This window comes from Microtus oregoni, unplaced genomic scaffold, assembly GCF_018167655.1.
Source record: "Microtus oregoni isolate MIOR12 unplaced genomic scaffold, Mior012 000049F_ref0000343, whole genome shotgun sequence".
NCBI lineage: Eukaryota > Metazoa > Chordata > Mammalia > Rodentia > Cricetidae > Microtus > Microtus oregoni.
The window spans coordinates 12,970,727-12,992,500 of NW_024543223.1; the positions used below are offsets into that span (position 1 = coordinate 12,970,727).

Sequence of the window (21,774 nt, forward strand, 5' to 3'; positions counted from 1 at the left end):
TTGTTTTCAATGACTTTCCTGTGGATGTTTTTTGGTGTTCATGATAGCAAGAGTAATGTTGTACAGTCTGATTTTCTGTCCCATGACTTGCACGTAGCAGTGAAGTCTGGGGTACTTGACAGATTCAGTTATAAATCTTTTTTCTTTTTTTTCCTTCACCAGTTTCACATAGCATCAGTTGTAAATCTTAAGTGCATTTTTAGAATTGTTATTTAGGCTGTTTTGGCTTTTTTTATTCATGGTAACTATGACATTTCAATTAAAGTGGAAAATTACTTTTAAAATGTGTCATTTCTTTATGAAAATAAAAGGGAATACATACACATGCTTAAGCTCACCTTTTGGAACTGGTAGTGTGACTGCTGGCAATAATGGAAAAAAATACTCATTCTAATGTTCTATCTTCAACTTCAGTTGAGTCACATTTCAGAAAAAAAAAGTGAACACAAAACATTACAGTGAAGATTACTTATCAAATGTTCAGAACCCCATGAAAATGAAAGACCTCCTCGTATTGTTTGTAATAATACTCTTGCAAATGAAAGCTTAAAAACTTCCACACTAGAAGGCACTCAGAAACTTAGAATGCTGAACTTCGTGGTGAGCCTCTCAAATATTTCCAAAGAAAGAAGAAGGACACGAAAGCTATCAACACAGTTGCCCTCCCTCTGATAGTGAGAAGGCCTTGCTGTCAACACACTGGCTGTGTATGTTGCATAGATGCTAGAGGAATTCTCCCAGCAAGCTTGGGTCTGGTGTGTACAATTTCTGGTGATGAGTCAGCAGATAAGCAGAATGTCTCCTTAGTGATAACACAACAGCTCCTCAAATTTGTACTATTGCAGAACATTTAGTGTTTATGATTTCGTTACAATCCAGGATAGATCCACTGGGAAGCTTTTGTATCCAGAGAAATTCCACAGGTACTCATTGCAAGCGCAGCAAAAACGGTTTAGCTTATTAAAGGAAGCTCACTGAATAGCCGATTTCCTGAAACATTTGGTTCAGAAATTGGAATTATTCAGACTCTAGCACATCACAGTTTGTTGGTTTTCCCCAAGGGAAAATACTAAGCAGAACTTATGAGTGCAAGAAAAAGATTCACATTTCTCTCTCTCTCTCTCTCTCTCTCTCTCTCTCTCTCTCTCTCTCACACACACACACACACACACACACACACACAAATCTCATTTAGTGCGGTAGTTTGAAAAGAAAAGTCCTCCAAAAAATGTGGCACTATTAGGGGTGTGGCCTTGCTGGAGGAAGTGTGTCACTGTGGGGGCAGGCTTCCAGGTCTCATTTTCTCAAGCTTCCCTCAGTGTGATTAGTTAGTCAACTTCTGTTGCCTGCAAGATGTAGCACTCTCAGCTCCAGCACCACATCTGCCTGCATCTTGCCCACCAGGATGAATGGACTGAACCTCTGAAACTATAAGCAAGCCACCCCCAATTACATGTTTTACTTTATAAGAGCTGCCATGGTCATGGTGTGTCTTCACAACAATAAAAACCCTAACCAAGACAGTTAGGAAATAGTTTTTAAAATGATGTTTGTGTAACAAGGTTGGCATATTATACTGCCATTTTAGGAAGTTTTTAATCAACTGAGATTAAAAACTGCTGAATTGTTACGGCAACAAGCAAGGATAGATGAGAATCATAGTTAGTGTGTTTCCAGCATATATGTGTGTGTGTATATGTGTGTGTGTGTATCATATTGAACAGAATACTGCTAATGAAAACACTTTGAGAAAAGTAAAGTCAAAAATATGCTATATCTCTCTACTCTGGCTCAAACTTCTAAACATTTCTTTCCAGAATAGAAATTTCAGTGCTTAGGGTTAAGAAACCAGTTGCATAAAAGATCCATTTGCTTTCGAAAACCAGAAATCAAGACTCGAACTAAGCCTGAAGAAGACAGTGACTTGCAACTTCTTCATATTCTCTGGAGATGATTACTAGCCCTGGAGTCTATGGGCACTGCATTAGCACAGACGAGGACTTTCCTTTGCCAAGTAGGAAGAGGTTCCTGCTGTTTCTACCACTTACAGCTGGCCTGTGTGAAGCAGAGTTTTCAGTCTTAACCCAGTTAATATTAAAGGAAAAAAAATAGATCAATGATACAGCAACACATGAATAATAAGTTTCCTGTGGTCTAGATTGGAACAAGTTTGTGAGCAGATGCATATATCATGTTACCTAAGATCTTACCCACCTTTTGTACCATTTCATAATGTATAATGTTATTTTGTTACTATTTTTGTTATACTGATATTGATAAAGTGTGATAGCTTTTCTTGTTTAATTTTTGTCAAATTTCAATATTAGTAAAATCAACTGATTTTGTCTTGATTGAACAACAACCAACAATAAAAACTAATGAAGTTGAAGTTAAAGGACAGAAGCTTTTCTGGAGACATTTGGGATACACAAGTAACTGGGTGTTCAATATGTATTTGACACAGAAGAAATGAACCAGTGCTTCCTAATGCCTGTGCTTTACATAGTAAATCTGTGCAAATTCTAGACTTCTGTTAAAAATATGACCCCAGCCTGAGTGTAGCTCTAGCATGTCCAAGGCCCAGAACAAACAAACAGAATAACTATCTGATTTTACCCAATAACCACTATAAGGATCTAAAATGGCAATGCCTACTGTTGTAGCCCCATGATGCCGCTGATTAAGCAAATCGTATTACATAGTATGTCTTTCTCAAGTGAATTCTAACTTTCTGCTTCTCCCTATCTAGCCTTATTGCAATGTTGGATTTTGCAGACCTTATATTCTACTAAAAATAAGGATAACACACACACACACACACACACACACACACACACACACACCTGTTGCTGCTTTAAATATAGTATTAGAAAATAACTATCTGTGAGTGGCTGGCATTCATGGACAGTTCAGGTCCTCTGAATTGAGGTATTTTCACTCATGTTAAGAATGTTCCTGTAAGGAGACAACCAAAGTAATGAATAAGACATGTCTTCCCTAGAGACATCCCAGGAAAATAACGGCCTGGGGAGACCACTCAATGGGTAAAGCATTGCTGTGTAGTTATGAGGACATGAGTTTGGACCTCCAGTACTCTGGTAAAATCCAGGTGTGCCGATGTGCCTGTAGCCCAGCTCTGGGGGCACGTGGGACGCATGGGATGGATGTGAACTGTCTAAATTACAAACGGATGTAGCTCTGATCATATTGAATTCTGAGCCAAGGTTTCCTGTGCGCTTGTAAAACTAAAGAACAAGACCTGTGCTCAGGAATGAATGAGGCAGGCGTCAGGTGATGTCCATGGATTCTGTCTGCCACAAAGGAAGAAAATGGAAGGCAAGCCGGTCACCAGACAGTCATTCACGTCCAAAGTCTACCCAGACAAACTCCGTCAGGCTCAAAGTCTAGGAATAGCCTGTGATTCTTATCTGTGCCCTCTATACCTGTGACTTCATTCGAAGCCATCAGTTTTTATGAAGGGTACCACACGTAACTGTCCTGGAATGAACTTAATAGTCTGTTTCCCGCTTGTAGAGTTCTGATAGCACAACTGCCTTCCTCCCTGCTTGCCCCCCCCCCCTTCAGGTCTATCTTTAAAACAGTTTCTTTCTCTTTGTTTCTTCAGTCCTACTTCGTGTTTCTCAGCCTAACAGCCATAAACACTTTGTGGGTCACAGTGATTCACTCCGCCGCAAGGAGAGCCGCTTCCGTAGACCGACCCGCAACAACCCTGCACTGTCTTTGTTTTCTGAGATGTGGGAGGGATGCATGAATCATACCCACTCTTCAAAACATCCACTGTTGGGACTAGACTTTCGGAAACTTCTTTATTGATATTTTTGCAAATTTCATATCATACACCCCAACCCTACTCATCTCCCTATCCCTCCATATCTACCCTGTGCCCTTGCAACCTCCCGCAAAGAAAAAATTAAAATTAAAAAAAAAATGGAAGAAAGCAAAACAATATCTCACCATGGAAGCTGTGGTGTACCATGGTGTCAAGGTGTGTCACACTCAGTCTGCCCTTTTGCCCAAAAAGTTTTACTTGCAACTCTTCATTGCAATGAGTCACTGGTGTGGTTTGAGAGCTCTGACTTCTGCTATACTAGCAATACTGCATTCTTGGACTCCTCTTAGATGTTCTGTTGCTGTCCTGTGCTGTGGAGATCCAGCCGCTTTGATTCTGCAGGACTGGCCCCTTCACATGCTCCAGCAGTTCTTAGAAGGGGTAGATGTTGGCGTGGGACAACTCAAAGCCCTGAATCTGGAACTGATGGTAATTGAGTTGGACGCCCCACCCGCTCTCCTACATCCACACCACCAGGGCCAGCTCTCCTGCTCCGCTAAAGTGAGGGGTGGGGCCAGCTCTCCCACACTGACCAGGCAAGGGATGGAGTCAGCTTTCCCAAAGGCCAGCCTGTAAGGGGTGGGGCTGGCTCTGCACAGCTCTCAGACATCAACATGGCCCCAGGTGAAAGGTATCCCAGACCAGGGTCTGCACCATGGCCTTCGGTGGAAACAGGGGCCACAGACATCGACCCAGACCTCTGTTGCTGCAGGACCACAGACCCAGACATAGCTCTTGGTGGTAGTATGGGCCAGGGCAACTCTGTGGCCTCAGGTGGCAGCATAAGCTGCTCACATCAGGCTGTACTTCACCACCCTCGCATATCCACTATGCACAAGTTGTTCCGTTTCTCTTTCTCTACCATTTCTCCATGTACATGCTCATCGAAGTGGCGCCCACCCCACCTGTTGCATGGCTACAGGCAGGGGTATCTCGGGTGTCTTCCGCCCTACCTGCACTGCGTGACTGTGGGTGGGGGCCTCTTCAGTGTTTCTCCTGCTGAGAGCCCACACCTCAGGGCTGTGGAAGGGAGCATCTCAGGTGTCCTCTATCTCTCTAGTCTTTGCAGAGCCAGGTGGGCCTGTGGGTATCTCCATCCACCCAGGCCCAGCAGCACCCAGTGAGCCAGTGGATATCCTCTGCCTACCCAGCCCTGGTGGTGCCAGATGGGTCTGTGTAGGTCCGGGTGGTTTTTTTTTTCTTACTTCCTGTCTTAGTTAGGGTTTCTATTGCTGGGAAGAGACACCATGACCAACTCTTATAAAGGAAAACATTTAATTGGAATTGGCTTACAGGCTTATGGTAGTTTCAGAGATTGAGCCCATTATCATCATGGTAGGACATGGCAGCATGAAGGCAGACATGGTGCTGGAGTCGGAGCTGCGAGTTCTATACCTTGATCCACAGGCAACAGGAAGTGAACTGAAACACTGGCTACGGCTTGAGCATATATGAGATCATAAAGCCCACCTCCACAGTGACACCAACAAGGATGTACCTACTCCAAGAAGGCCACATCTCCTAATTGTGCCTCTCCTTATGGGCCAAGCACCAAACACCTGAGTCAGTGGAGGTCGTATACCATCACACATACCAAGCACTAAGTTAATGATGCTCATACTTAAAGATAGCTAAAAAGGTAAATTCTATGTATATCTTAGCACAGTTTAAAATGTTTTAAATATATATTTCCAAATAAGAATGCCCAGCCACACAACTGTCTTCTTTTTGCTCCCCGAAGTGTGTATTCCTCATGGTAGACCTCAATTTCAGCATCTTTCACAGTCTGGGCAGGCTTAAAATCCCCTAAATCATCATTCCTGATTCTGCTTTTAGTAGTTTTTTTCTTTTTTCATTTTACACTTTATTAAGGCAGCAAGGAACCATACCTTCAGTGCTTGTCTTGGAAATCTAAAGTAAATGCACAAATTTTTTAAATACAAAGTGTTTCCTGTATAATTGTAGAAAAAAATCCATCTCAATTTTCTGTCACCATATAACAAGAACCTCTTGTCTTCCAGGGTCCAAAATTATGTTCCTCAGTTTATTTGGGGCCCTCCCTCACAGTATTTTTAGTATTTGTATTTCTACAGTTTATGATAACTTAGATATATCCAAGATGTTATAGTTTGTTATGTTCTTTACTTCTTGTTGAGCCTTTATCTTTGATATCCATATTTTTATTAATATTGAAGGCAATTGAAGCCTTTTTTCTCTCTCATGTTCTTGAAAAGTCTTCCTGACTGTAGAACGTTACTCAAATATTTTCAGTATTTGTTAGTACAATTTGGGGCCAGGAAAAATATTTTTGACGGACTAAATTGTTCTCTAATGTCATGTCAGCTGGAGAGGGGGCTCTTCATGGTCTGACTGAGACCATGTAAGTGGAATAGCCTTGTTTCATTCTGAAGGGGAAAGGGACAGAAAGACAGTTTGGGGTGCAAAATCTGTATGTAATCTCTATTGGTGGTGCATTAGTGGGATGCACACATACACACACCACAAACACCCTCCCTTTTCTATGTCTGAAGTCCAGAGTGAGTCTTACTCAGCTAAAGATCTGAAAGCCTTTTATTTATGGTTGCTCTGGAGAAGTATCTGTTTCCTTCCTTTCCAAGCCTGAGAAGTCCCTGTGCATCTGCCAAGCTAGTTTGGGACCTACCCAGGCTACACAGTGCTTTGAAGGCCAGCGGAGGTAACCTAGTGAGACTGTGTCTCAAAATGAAAAGCAAAAAGAAGGCTAAGAATATAGCTCAAGGTTAGAGTACTTGTCTAGTATGAGTGGTGCCTAAGGTTTAATTCCATTAGTACCATAAATTAATAATAAATAGCCAAGTAATTAACTAAATAATAAGCAAAGTAGTGAATGGCTCCACTGGTTACAAAGACACTGAGTAAAAGCCATCCCCCAAATTCATCTCTGAAAATTCAAACTCCATATTATAAAAAAAAAAAATCCCCCAAACTACTGGGGCAGGAGATGGCAGATAAATTAAAGGAAAATGGTTTTCAAACTTCGGAGGGAAATTATTTCTAATTTAAAATTCTACATATTCAATTCTCAATCAGATGTGTAAAATCGTAATATTTTCTGTTATGTAAAAATCATGGAGACTTCCTAGTATCTTCTCAAGAAGCCACGAGAAATTGTGTTTCTAAAGGGATCTAGAGGGGAGAGTGCATGCCACAGCCGAGAGGGAGGGCTCACTGGGAAGACAGTCACATAGCCTAAAGCAGCACACTCATCTTGGAAAAGGAAGCAGGATATTCCCAAAAAAGGATGATGACTGTTGGTTTTGAGTGAGAAAATCTGCGTGACTTACAGAGTGTGGATTACGACCTTCCGTGCACATTGAAGCATAGAATACCCACCCAGGGTAGGGAAAAATGAGTCCAGGAAAAGTCATTCTCTACCTCTTGGCACTAAGGAAATAAAATACTATACACTCGGCCATGAACAATGTTCACAAGTTCATAATAATGCAATATGACAGAGCTGTGATAACACTTTGCTGGGAGGACGAAAGGTAAAAAAGAATGGATGGGACAAGGGATGGGGAAGGAGGGAGGTGATACAACCTACTTTTCCACAGTAGAAAGTCAGAAGATGATATCCAAAACAAAACCACATAGAGACAACCCATACACCTGTTTAGAACTAGGGGAGCGAACTGGAAGGAGAGGACAGATGGACGGATGCTGAAGAACCGAAAATACCTGTCATTGGACTGTGTGACCTTCTGCTTAAGGAAAAGCTAGACGGGAGAATATAGGGTTTGGGTACAACAAAAAGGGATTCAAATAAAATTACACATACTGATGCTTCCGTGCGCGTGCGAGTACACACACACACACACACACACACACACACACACACACACACAATCTCTCATGTGTATTCAGTACTGTTCCAACAGTCTGAGTTCGCAGCTGTTTTTGAAGTAAGGTCAGAGGACTTGGCACTCCACGTGGAAATCTCTTCTCTCCAGCTCTCCAGACTGTCTTGAGGGTTACCTGAGAGTGGAACTGAGCTGGCCGAGAAATTAACTTTCCCAAGCTTACTCATCTAGAAACCGAAGGTAATTATAAACCCAGCTAGGAAGGATAGTGTGAATAGTGTGAACGGGAACTGAGTTTAAGTTGCTCGGTGCTTACATATGGGTGGTCTCTCTCTCTCTCTCTCTCTCTCTCTCTCTCTCTCTCTCCTGAAAACAAACAAAATTCACCCCTGTTTGGCCCTTGGGAAAGAGGACATCCGTCAAGGGTGTTGCCATGTAAACCAGCAAAGTTTTTCCCTCCTGGAGGTGGCTCATGTTTAGTGTCTGTCAGAACAGAAGAGGAAAGGGAATGGGGTTGGGGGGAGGGGCGCGGAGGACGGGACTGCAGCGGTGTTAGGATGAGCTTCCAGGAAGCTAGTGGTCAACTAAGGGGAACCGCCTCCGCCGCAGGCCGCAGAGACAAAATGGGAGGAGCTCAGGAGGTCGCCTACTGGTGGAATCGGTCTGCTCGATGGCAGCCCAGGGATGCTCGTTGTCTCTGTGGCTGTGGCTGTCCCTGCAGCTGTCACTACTTCTGGGGGCGAGAGCTGCCGCAGCGCGATGGAGCGGGGCCGGCACCACGCCGCATTTGCAAAGCATCTTTCTGGGTCGCTGTGCAGAGTACACCACACTGCTGAGTCTCCAGCCCGGGTGAGCGCTAAGTTAGAAAGTGAAAAGGGAGATAGAGGGGCTTTGGAAAGTCAGGCAGGGGAACTTGTGGGTCTCTATGCAAGTAATCTCAGAGATAGGGGCCTGAGTAGATGGGATCTCCAGGCCCAGGAGGAGAGTGCAGATGAGACTGTCCCGCGAGTGTAGAGATGAGAGAGGTATGCGCGCCATCACAAACACCAGTCTAGAGGTGAATTTGAGTGTCTGTGCCTCGCCAGCTAACAGAGGTCTCTAGCAACTGCTGATGTCCGCGCCCTTTTTCTTCTTGTGCCTGAAACCCTCACGTCCTTCAAATTCCCATCTCCTTTAGGGCCCCTTCACGAGGTGTCTTTTGCCAGAGGATGCCCCAAGTTTAGTGTCTGTCTGAACTGAAGAAGAAAGGGGATGGAGAGAGAGCCGCTGAGTGTCATTAGGATGAGCGGCTAGAGGACTCTGGTTTCCTCTGTCTTGCGTCCTACTGAAATGTTTTCCTCCTTTGGACGCGCTTTTGGAGTTGATATAATGTCCTTTTCTCGTGCCAGGTGTATTTAATTGTTATGAATTTCAGTGGAGAGGGAGGACGAGTGGGGATGGAGAAAGGGAGAGGGTGGGAGGGAGGGAGGGAGGGGGAGAGGGAAGGAGGGAGGGAGGGAGAGAGAGAGAGAGAGAGAGAGAGAGAGAGAGAGAACACTAAGGAGTGGGGATAGCCATCTCTCACACCTGGGAAGAAAAAAAAAAAGACCATTGTGTAGGAAGTGATTTCGAAAGGTGGTTTGTACCCCAGGAGCGAAATAGTCCCTGGAGGACCTTCTGCTGAGGCAGAAGAAGCCACTCCCAGCCCTTGTCTTCCATCTACTCTGTCTTCCTTTTGACCTGGCCTCCTGGATCCAGAGACCCACCCTCAAGGACCTGAACAATGGGCACCCCTCTTGTGTCTAAAAGAATAGACAAAAGCAAGAGATGTGGCTCAGTGGTTGAACACCTGACAGCATGACCCTTGATCCATGCCCAGTACATCCACAACACACACACACACACACACACACACACACACACACACACACACCTGAAAACTAGAGGCTGCACAGTTTATTGAAATTGTCACCTTCTGCCTTTAATCCCAGCCCTCAGAAGGCAGAGTCAGGTAGAGCTCTGAGTTCAGGGCTAGCCTGGTCTACAGAGTGAGTTCTAGGATAGCCAAGGCTACTCAGAGAAACCCTGTCTCAAAAACACAAAGCAGCAACAACAACCCCCCCCCCAGAACCAAACAAACAAAAACACAAAACAAAAAAGAAAAGGGAAGAAATTGTCAGTTTATAGCTATGCTTCCCCTGTGCCCTTTTCTGCCTATGCTGTGAGCCTGGGAAAAAAATAAACTACTTAGAACTGGAGAACTCTGCTTTTCCTCTCAGAGAGGAAATGCTTCATAGTGCATTCTTGTGCCCTTTGGGTTTTTCTCTTTGTAACTTGCAGTGTGTGTGTGTGTGTGTGTGTGTGTGTGATGTCCCTGTGCCCACACAGAAGCCAGAGGGGAACACTGGGTGTCCTGCTCTGTAATTTTCTGACTCTATCAGCGTCTAGTCCCAAAGCCAGAGCTAGCCTGGCAGACAGCAAGCCCCGGTCATCCTCCTGTTTCTGCCTCATGCAATGCTGAGGTTAGAGGTACAGGCAGCCACACATGGACAGGAGGCGGTGGGGGTTGGGGTCGTTGAGTTCAGGTGCGCATGCTCCCACCACAAGAGCCTTACCTTCTGAAGTGTCTCCGCAGTCCTGACTGGCACTTTTGCACAGGCACCAAAACTGCACAGCCATCTGGGAGGCCTTCAAGGCGGTGCTAGACAAGAACCCCTGCTCTGTGCGTCCCTCGGACTACGACCTCTTCATCAACCTCTCCAGGCACTCTCTTCCTAGAGACAAGGTAAGGAAACCACCTCAGATATGACCAAGAACTAATGTTTAAGTTTATGCTGCATTTTCTGCTTCTTTGTTGATAAAAAGCAGTTGTATAATTTAAAATTGTACATCTCTCTGAGGTTTAGTGAGCTAGTTGATAAACTCAATAAATCTGCATTCCTGGTGTTGTATTAAGGGTTAGAGATACCAAGTAAAAAGACAGTTCTTATAGCCCATCCAGTCTACGAAGAGACTGGACTATTGAGGACCAGATGAGACAGCCGCCAGGAATCTTGTTACCTCTGCTGGAGGAAGATGTGATTTACCCTGGAAGGAGCCCACTGTGCTGTAAATAGTGAGGTGTTTAGAAGCACTGTACATTCTAGGGAGGGCATCACACGATTGCATACCGTCTTAACCACAGCTACAGCACGAGGCTAAAGCTTCTGCTTTTTATTTTCCAAACCGAGACACAGGGAGGCAAAATGCCGTGGTCAAAATCACACAACTAGCACGGGTCAAAGCTAGGCTTCCAGCCCTGGTCTCTTAATCCTTTTCAATGCAGGGATCTTACCAGTGGTACACGTATTTCAGACTACTGGGAAAATATGTCATTACTGTCTATGACAGTGGTTCTCAACTGTGGGTTGCAACCCGTTTCACAAACTTCTGTCTCCAAAATATATTTACATTACGATTCCTAACAGTAGCAAAATTACAGTTACAAAGCAGCAATGAAATTAATTTACGCATGGGGATCGTTATAACATGTGGGACTATATGAAAGGGCAGCAGCATTGGGAAGGTTGAGAAGCACTGGTCTACATGTGTGTGCAATACAGGGAGGAGAGAGGCAGCACTCTTCAAACAGGCAGTAGCGACAAGGAGAAAGAAAGCAGAGGCTGGCAGCAGGTCCCAGTTCCATGAGGAACGGGTGCTGATTTGTCTTGGTGACAACTGCAACGTGTTTTCATTTTCTTTCCCATTTTCACTCCTGGTTCGGTCTCACCAGTCGCTATTCTGGGAGAATAACCACCTACTGGTTACCAGCTTTGCAGAGAACGCACGTCGCCTTATGCCCCTCTGTGATGTTCTGTATGGCAAGGTTGGAGATTTCCTGAGCTGGTGTCGACAGGAGAATGCCTCTGGTAAGACTTTTGCATACATTGCCAGAAAGGAATGGATACTCTACCTGCAAATTTACCTTTGATGCTGTTTCTTTTTTTTCTTTTTAAAGGCATATTTTTTAATTTTATTGATTTTTATTGAGCTCTACATTTTTCTCTGTTTATTTTCATATATGTTCATCTCATGTAATCCTTCCCAAATCCTCTAAGGTAGGTGACATCTATAGTAATGGATAATAATGATGGGCAGAGTGTCCTTACCTTTGCTGTAGGCTGTTACATGTATTTAGACACATTGATTCCAGAATTCACGCATTATCCTCTATGATCCTATCATTATCCCTAATTTGGCAAGTGTGGAAACTGAGGCATGGCTTGATTAAGGAAACGGCTTAGGAATGTACAATCCAGTAAGCCGTGTAGTCTCACAATCTGACCTCAGAATTTATGAGTCTAATCCAGCAGGACTCTACTTTCCTTTCTTTATTTCCCAGAGTGGAAAATGAGGCTTGAGACAGTAAATGCATTGCGCACATTGTTCTGAACCTATACCGAATATGGAATTAGCAAATACTTCACATTAATGCATTTCCAATATGAAATGCATTTGTGTACTTTCCCCCCAGGACTTGATTATCAGTCCTGCCCCACGTCGGAAGACTGTGAAAACAATGCCGTGGACTCCTATTGGAAGAGGGCATCCATGCAGGTAATCCTGGGAAGGGCAAGCGAGGGTGGAGCTTGCGTGGATTCTATGAACTGGATCCCAGGCTGCTACCTCATCTCGGCGAGTCTCCCTTTCCACTGTCATGATTTCTCTGACTCCTTTTCCCTGCCCCACAAAGATGTGATGGTTTAAGGAGATAAAATACTTAATGCAGTGGCTGGTGCAGAGAAAAACGTTTGGCAAGCGTTAGCCATACGTGGGGATAGTGCATTGTCAGCATTCCTGGCCCACCGCGATTGTATACAGTGCTTCAAAGTCACGGCACTTCATAGTGCTGTATAAAATGGGAGCAATCTCTACTTTACAGAAGAGCCTGGGGCACGTAGACTTAGATGTGGGTATCAGAGATGTCCACAGAGTATCATTAATGGCAGAAGAGCCGGTAGGTTCTCAATAAGCTGGCGCCACAGAAATGTTCCTAAGGTATTTCAGAGGATGTTGCCACAGAGTTGATGGTGGCTGTCAGTTGCTATAAACATGATGTCATAAATAGCTTACATTCCCTGCCTCAAGCATTGGAGTAAAGATTAGAAATAACGAGAATTCAGTCTATAGCTAAGTGCTGATGATTAACTGTCAATCACGCTGATCAAGAAGTAAATAAAGGACAGGGTACTTCTGCTACTCCTCTTTCAGAAGTGATATGTCCTTGCCTCCCATCACCACTGTCTACTTTGCTCTCCTGGTGTTCAGTGGGTCCACTAATTAGGTGGACCTTCCACCAGGGCTAAGCAAAGGACCCCCTGCAAGCACCAGGCCTTATGCGGAGGACTGTGTGCTCCTGCCAGCTCCAGTGGGAGCAGTGTTTGTTCCTGCTTTCCCAGGGCTTCATCTGAAATACAGGCTCCAGTAGCTGCCCAAGTTTCTTATTGGAGACTGGAAGGCTTAACGCCCCTATAGAGGTGTCATACCGACACTGTCTGTAAAAGAACTGTAAGGGGCTGGAGAGATGGCTCAGCAGTTAAGAGCACTGGCAACTTTCCCAGAGGACCCACGCTCAAGTCCCAGCACCCTCATGGCAGCTCACAACTGTCTGTAACTCCAGCTCTCGTCAATCTGACACCCTCACATATACATGCAGGCAAAACACCCAAAACAGACATAAAACAAAATAAAACACATAAAACAAAAATAAATAAATCATTAGAAAAGAGAGAGAACCCTGCAAATAGGTACTAAAGCTGCACTTGAGGTGGATAGAGGCAGATCTCTGTGAGTTGGAGCCAGTCTGGTCGACAGAGCTAGTTCCAGGACAGTCAAGGCTACACAAAGAAACCCAGTCTCTAAAGCAAGCAAGCAAACAAACAAAACACACAGAAAAAAAGAGTCGTAAAAAAGAGTCGTAAAACATGCCACTGTGAACCTGCTTAACTTTAAAGTGCATACTTCAATTGGGTTTTATTATTGGAAACTAGTATCGGTGCCTCTAATTTTTAAGCCCTTAGAAAATACTAGGTGGTTGAAGTAGGAGCAAAGCCAATCCAGTATAGTAACAACACGGCTTGAACCTCACAAGTAGTCAACAAATATTGTTGTTATTATTATTTGTGGTGCTGGGGATCAAACTTAAGCCTTGGCACATATCCAGCAAAGGTCCTACCATGAGCTACACCTCCAGACTAAATGTAGCTATGACTTTAAACATTTCATCTTTAAAATCCTTTGAGGTAGCTGTTTATTCAGACTTGGAACATTCATTACAAAGACTGCAACAGACTTTGCAACAGTTTAAAATCGTAATAAGCAGGTGAAGCAGGATTTGCAAACAATCTCTCCAGCTTCAGAGACTGAATCTCAGCTACTGTTGGCTATACCTTTGCTGCATGCGTTCCCACACTCTCCAGGTTTTTCCCACTGTCAGTGCTGTCCCTGCTCATGATAGAGAATGACAAGGAAGACAAGCGAGATCACCCGTGATGTTCCTGCCACCCAAATGTTACCTACCCTTTAACACAGAGGTTACAGATGTCAGCCTCTGGAGACCTAACTCCTACTGTTCGTACCTTTCGGAAGCAGCTGGAGACAAATGGTACAAAAACGTGCCTCTGCTTTGGAGCTCATGGTATCAGGTGTCCTCTTATTAGTGAGCAAACCTGTCCCGTGAGGCTCAGTGACACGGAATCCACCACCACCTACCCTTTATTCTAGAACCATCATTTAAGAGGAAAATTACGTGCGCTGAACTAGAGCTCTGGGAACAAGGCTACCTAGACACCCACTTATTTAATTGTTTATTTATTGATACCAGAAACTGAACTCAAGACCAATCACGTGCCAGCACGTCTGAGCTCCACCCTCAGCCGTGCTCAATTATGTTATAGCAAAGCACATCTTCTGTTCATAATCTTGCACTTTGCTTGAATGTAAACACTGCCTATGATATTGCATATCCTCTGTAGATTCTTGCTAGTGACATGTTAATAACCCAGACTTTGGTTTTAGGTTGGTACGTAGTGGGAACTGTACACCAAACCCTTGCAGTGCCAAGCTGGTGAGCATGTTTTGGTCTTGCAAACCATGCCACAGTGTGCTTGCTTGTGTGCAGTGCTTGCGGTGGGACTCGGTATTGTTTGTCAAAGACAGCTGGCTTACTTTCTGCACCTGTGGCTTGTACTGCTCCATGCAGTTATTTTTCATGCAGTTATTTACATGTGACTTGCATGGGCCAATGAGATGCGAGTGACGTTTGTGACTCGTAGGCCAGGCCACCGGCTCTTCCTTCTCCCTGGCAGTTAACAACTTTGCAGGTGTGGAGGCTTCCTCATAGTGAGAACATCAAGTGCTAAATCATCAAGAGCCTGTGGTGAATGTCCAGTGGGAGTATACAGTGAATCTTTCTGTGAAGCCGCTGCAGCGAGGAGTCTGTGTGTCATGTCAGCTCAGCCTAGTTTAATCTAGCTGACAGGGTGCCATGCATTCCGTATCATATCCTTAGCCCAAGGTACCAAACGGGGGATTACCGAGTGGGGGACTACAAGTAGGGACTTCCAAGGTGATTTGCTTCTCCAAATGAAACCATCTGCATCTCTACTAGCCTTGTGAAATGCCAATGCCTCCCCCCACTGAAAACTTCAATTTTAAAAGAAAATCTAAAGCTGCTTTAAAAGCACACACACACACACACACACACACACACACACACACACACACGAGACATCATTTCCTCAAAAGTGTATTTCCTCTTGCAGTATTCAAGAGACAGTTCTGGGGTGATCAATGTCATGCTGAATGGCTCAGAGCCCACAGGAGCCTATCCCGTGAAAGGGTAAGAACTGCAAGACCCCAGTCCCAATTTAATGCTTGCTTTTTAAAAGTCTGGTAAAGAGAAACAGTCGAGTGATGTGGCAAATGTGGTAATTAGAGCCAGGTCTCTACACTTGAACCATTAATTAAGAGCTGCAAAGTGACAAGCGGTGATCCAAATGCAGAGGTGTGTAGTAATAAAGCGGCGGCGGGGCTGCGTTCCCAGCACCCCGGCCGCCTGCTCAGCTAGCTTATGCTCCGAAATAACAACACACAAACTGTATTCTTTTAATCACTGCTTGGCCCATTCTCTTCTAGGCTAATTCTCACATATTAATTTAGCTCATTTCTAATCATCTGTGTGTAGCACCCCAAGGTGCACTTACAGGGGAGATTCTAGCCTAGTCCATCCTGGGTCGGAGCTTCATGGCGTGTGTCTGCCCGGGAGCGGGGCATGGTGTCTCTCCCAGGCGTCTGCTCCTGAGAGGAGAGCTGTCGAGACTCCTCCCCTATTTACTACAGAGGTGAGAAGAGCAGCTGGAAGGATATAGGTCAGCGGTTGTGCTTGCCTGGCAAACACGAGGGTCTCTGTCTGATCCCTAGAACCCAGGCGAAAAATCCAGGGGTGATGACACATTTGTAATCCAAGTCCTGGGGTAGCAGAGACAAGCGGATCTTTGAGACTCTCTGTTCCAGCCTAGCCGACTTGACCAGTTCCAGGCCAGAGAGACTGGACAGCCCCCAATTTTGTCCTCTGGCTTACATAGGCACATACACACACGAGTGTGCTCCCTCACACACATAAACATGGGCATGTACACAAAATGTAAAAGGAACCCTAGATACCTTTTTGGAGGGAGGGAAGACAAGGTCTCTCTGAATAGCCCTGGTTGTCCTGGAATTCACTAAGCAGACCAGACTGGCCTCAAACTCAAAAAGATCCACTCACCTTTACTTCACTACTGCTGGGTTCAAAGGTGTGCGCCACCACACCCGACTTTCCTAGAAACTTTTAAAATAACTAATATCTAAATAAACTAACAGCCCAAATGGAGAGCGATCAGGCGGTGTTAAGATTTAAAATGATCTCCTAGACTGGAGACAGGGCTGGATGTCAGAGAGCTTGCCTAGCATGTACACATTCAACCCCGTGGAAGAACAAAGAAAAAAATCAATGTCCTCGCTGTCTTCCAGGTTTTTTGCAGATTTTGAAATCCCATATTTACAAAAGGATAAAATCACAAGAATTGAGATCTGGGTCATGCATGAAGTTGGGGGACCCATTGTGTAAGTTATGGGGCTTGGGGTGGTAGCTGTGCGGTCTTGCTTTGCTTGGCTATGATCTAATCAGGGCCCCTTTGTACTTAGCTTTAGGGGCCTGCCAGCCTTCTGTCTCTAATGTGGCTGGGAGCGAAGGCTGACTGTCGGGAATTCCTAGCCAGATGCCATGCTGATCTTTATGAGTGGCGTGGGAGCTTCGGGTAAATGAGTTTCTTACACATCTGTGAAGGTCAACGCCAGTTTCTCTTTTTGTATCACTTGAATACTCAATACCCTCATCAGGGTTTTCAAAATCAGCACAGTGCTCTGTGACGAAGCCTTTGCTCTGCACAGAGCAACCACTTCTGCAACGAGGTGCTGGCTAAGCGGTGAGGACCAAAACTTTGCGGAGCTCCATCTTCGCAGAAACTACCTGAGTTTATGTATAAGCAAGGGTGGAACTCTTTTTTTTTTTTTTTTTTTTTTTTGTTCATGAATGAACGCCACTGCCAAGCACCTTAAGATAACTTCCCCACTTTCTTGGCTCCTGGTTTGCAAACCGTTCTACCCCGTGGCTTAAATAGTGCCATTTTCGTCAGAAGCTTGGCGATGAGAACACAGCCAGTTTTAGGCCCATGCGGAAGTTTCAGAGGGGAGCTAGGCCAGATTCTTCAGAGTCCTGATACTGCATGAATGAGAATATTGCCAAACCCTACGGCCTCATCGCTCTGCTTGACTGTGTAGGTTTCCCAGAAGCCACAGTTCCTGAACCAGAAGATTTTCCACGTTCCCTTTGAAAGAAGAACATTAGGAAGTGGTCGAAAGATCTTTGGTTGACACTGAAACAGATTTTACTACGTTTTCCTACGTCTTTAATCTGTCTATTTAAAAGATATTGGTCTGTGTTTTAGAGAATCCTGTGGCGAAGGCAGTGTGAAAATTCTGGAAGACAAACTGGAGGCCCTGGGGTTCCAGCACAATTGTATCGATGATTACCGGTAGGTGGCGCTATGTATGACCACTTTGAAAGAGTAAAGCGATTCAAAGGGTTGGTTTCACAGGAATCCGCTCCAAAGGCCAGGGTTGCCACTTCTGGGTTGCCTATGGATGTGTGGGCAGGAAGAACCTTTCTGAGTCCCTTTTAAGGACAGTTGGGGGATGTTAAAAGCAGAAATTTATCATTTACTTATTATCCAGCCTCGGTGGATGTGTGATGGAATTGGAGATCAAGGGCTGTGGTTTCCGTATCTTAGAACACAGGACAGAAACTCCTGAGATGAGCACTTGATAGATGGGTCTTGGCCATAGACAGTATGAAAAATCATAACAGCTACTGTTTGTTGAGACACTGTGACCCACACTTTGTATGCTTTGCCTCAGGTGTCATCGAGGGCCTTCCTACACAGGCATTAGCAAATCTTGGCTCTAAGCCTGGGGTAGGTGTGATCCTCCCCTGAACTCAGAATCCCTGTCTCCATTCCTCTCTAACCCATCTCCCCCCTCCCCCTCTCTCTAAGACAGGGTTTCTCTATATAGCCCTGGCTGTCCTGGAACTCACTTTGTAGACCAGGGTGACCTTGAACTCCACCTGCCTCTGCCTCCTGGGTGCTGAGAGTAAGTGTGCGCACCACCAACCCCAGCTCTTGAGCGTTCAAGCCTAATGGTTTTCCAGGGGCTCAAGCTCAACCTTGACAGGCTTTCTTAGACACTATTGGGTGTGCTGGGTGTCCTGGAGATGGCACCAGGAGCATAGAGTTGTATGAGCACTGTCTTTCTCCTAAGAGCCTGAAACCTCTGGTCATGCCATCCCTGTTCCAGGCCTTTTTGCTCATTATTGCTCATGCTCACACAAATGCAAAGTTTAGGCGCTATCCACCATCCGCTTTGAAAAGTAAAACTAAGCAAATACACCCTTCTGGACATCTGGCCCACATACAGGAAAATTACAGATTTACATACAACGTTGCATGATCAAGTTCAGTCTGCTGCAGCCCTCAGGGATGAAGTAGAAGAATACAACTGGGTACCTGGGTGTCCGCCAGACTCCCTATTGGCACAGGTGTCTGCTTCTGTGATAATCACTGGCTAGATTTGTAGTGTCATGAAGTAGTTTTATCTGTCTTCGGGTTATAAAACTTGTCTGTTTTCAGATGAGCCACAGAGGTTAAATGACTGGTCCAAGGTCAAAGTTGGGTTTTGAACCCAACTTGGTGTAGCCTTGAAGCATATATCCTCCAGCACCCCCTAGTAATGTTCCTTCCTGAGTCAAAGCACTGTTATTAAAAACACATCTAAACAGACAATTCTTACTGTATCACAGCTCAGTGATAGAGACAGCTGTGGCTACAGATTTCAGAGTTACCACCTCTTTTCTCTGGCACAAGAACTCTCTAGAAAGTCTCTTTCTCCAATCACGGGGCCATGCTGTGTCAGTCAGGCCAGGCCCAGAAGCCTCCTCCCCATCACAGCTGTTCTGGGTCCCAGCCTTTTTCTTTCTCTCTCCTGTGATCCCCACTTCAGCTCTCTGCTGGTTCTTGGGCTCCAAGCTTCCCTTAGCTCCTGCTGGCTGCTATTCTGTTAAGGTTTTTCTATTGCTCCCGGGTAGCAAAGAAGCAAAATCGCAAAGGCTAACCACACAAAGGTCAACATAAATGTAGGGAAGGGTCTCCCAGCCCCCAGAATTCAGGGGAGTCACCTTTTGTCCTGTGTCAGCTGGAGTTCATATCAGGGTTCTTGGTGGAGCCTTATCAACCCACCAAGACTCGCTCCTCCTGGTTGGACCTGCTAATACCACACTGGATCAGACTTGATGAGATCCAATGCCTGTCTTTGGTAAAAGACAATAACAACTATTAGTTTTTATAAATATGTATTGACTGATCACTTCTGTTGTCCCAGGCACCCATGAAGCTAAGGTGGGAGGATGCCTAGCGCCCAGGAAGTGTTTTAAGACCTGCCTAGGCGGCATAGTGAGGCAATACCATAAAACCCACTACTAATAAAATGTATGTATGTACAGTAGACTTCCTTGTGGGGTAGATGAGTCTACGTGGGAATCGCAGGGCAGGCACTTCTCTCAACTCTTTCTAGTCATCTGGATGGAGGCATTCCCTTAGCCTGCCTCATAATTCATGACTTCGGTGTCACTGTTGCCTGCTCCTCTTTCCTTTGCTGTTTGCCTTACCTCTTGGGTGCCCCCGAACTTCAAATTTTCTGGCTTGGTTATGCTAGGCAATTGAGCGTTCTTCGCTGGAGCCAGAGCATGGCCATCATCCCTCATGTGTTTTAGGTCCAACCTTCTGTCCAAAGCACACATTGAAAAGGTTTTCCTAATGAAGAAGGATGTGCAGGCAGAAAGGGTCTGGATGACCTTAAAGGTTCAAGGTTAGCGTGCTAACTCACGATGTTTCCCATGTTGTGAGAATGTGGGAGGATCACTGTGGGCAGTTTTAGCTGCAACAAATTGCAGTTGAAAATAAGATCAACTCCATTGGATGGTTGAATGGTTGAACAACACAATCTGAATAAAACACACAAACAAAATTTCTGATACTTAGTAAGAGCTTGATAAATGCTAGCTTTAGTGAGAAGGGTGTTGAGAAAGGGTCTCACTGTGTAGCCCTGCCTGTCCTGAGACTCTCTGTGTAGACTAGGCTGACCTCAGATTTATAGAGATCTCTCTGACTCTGCCTTCCTCCCTAGTGTTGGGATTGAAAGGTGTGCACCACTCCCAGCCTACCTAGTATTGTTTATAAAGGAGTTGCTTGTGCGATCTTCAGGGATGCGTTTTGTGTTTCCAGCGCTTTTCAGACAAACCATGAGTGTTTAATGGGTGAATGTTATTTGGGAAATCTCCTAAGGACTGTTTTCCTCCTTTAGACCTGTGAAGTTCTTAATGTGTGTGGACCACAGCACTCATCCGGACTGTGTCATGAGCTTGTAAGTAAAGGGCGTCAGTCAGAACTCAGGTGAACTGCAGCGTGTTCTCCGTGCATCTTTTAAGTCGCTCACTGCAGACTAGGTTGTTTCTTCACTGTAGCCTCCCCCTATCTCTGAGTTAGGTGGGCGCAAGTTCCACACACATTTACAAGCTGAGCCAGCTCTTCCCAGACAGCTCAATGCCATGCTTTGCCAAGCAACACTTCAGCAGACATTCCTTCTTCATCCTAGCTTTTCAAAGTTGATATACATCCTTGATGCAAAATTTGCAATTATCAAAAGGGTCGAGGAGGTGAACACTGTTTTTTCTTGATTCCTATGCTACTTAGTTTCCTTACTCAAAGTAGATAGACCACTGTTTCTATATTCTCGTGTGTTCTTATAGATTATGACATTCCTGTCCTGGCCCATGTGTGCATCTGTACATGTTCATGGACGTGCACACACACAATAGACGTAGATCTCTTAGATTACTTATAATAAATAATGCTATAGATGTGACTCTGCGATTTGTTCTTTTACCACTTTACAACATGTCTTGGAGATGCTTCTGGTATTTTTTAAGAAAATAAAATTTAGGGCTAGAGAGATGGCTCCGTGGTTAAGAGTACCAGCTGCTGTTCTGAAGGACCAGTGTTTGTTTCCCAGCACCCACATGGTGTTTTACAGCCATCTTTAACTCCAAAATATGCCAGACCAACACTAGCATAGACACAGAAATATAGTGCAAAGAGAATAAAGCTGCATGTTTAGTTTGTGGCTGGTAATGGGGCATACAGAAGACAGGGGTCTGAGGAGATGAACTCCAAAGTACCAATCATAACTTCTCGATAAAAAAGTAAGAAGTGCAGAAAGATGAGGGGAGGCCCTCATATGCCACGCCTGCCACGCCTGCACAGCCTGGACATCCGAGACTGGCGGGTGGTGCCGGGATTGAGACATGGAGGCTTCTTTTCAGGTGGAAGAACAGCAAGCTTTATTTTGCCTCAGCTAAAACCTTTTTATAGCTCTACTGCTTCTGTGGAAAACCACCGGTCAGAAAGAACACAA

At 44.9% G+C, this 21,774-nt stretch overlaps 1 protein-coding gene across 1 annotated transcript in view; it reads left to right on the forward strand.

The window, feature by feature from the left end:
• The first annotated feature begins 8,359 nt into the window (after window positions 1-8,359).
• Window positions 8,360-21,774, forward strand: part of Bst1 (bone marrow stromal cell antigen 1) — a 15,273-nt gene continuing 1,858 nt past the window's right edge. Inside the window, exons 1-8 of the mRNA XM_041636602.1 lie at window positions 8,360-8,538; window positions 10,327-10,453; window positions 11,441-11,576; window positions 12,182-12,264; window positions 15,471-15,547; window positions 16,720-16,812; window positions 17,697-17,783; window positions 20,665-20,724. Coding sequence (XP_041492536.1) covers window positions 8,360-8,538; window positions 10,327-10,453; window positions 11,441-11,576; window positions 12,182-12,264; window positions 15,471-15,547; window positions 16,720-16,812; window positions 17,697-17,783; window positions 20,665-20,724 — 842 coding nt within the window. The remainder of the gene's footprint in view (window positions 8,539-10,326; window positions 10,454-11,440; window positions 11,577-12,181; window positions 12,265-15,470; window positions 15,548-16,719; window positions 16,813-17,696; window positions 17,784-20,664; window positions 20,725-21,774) is intronic.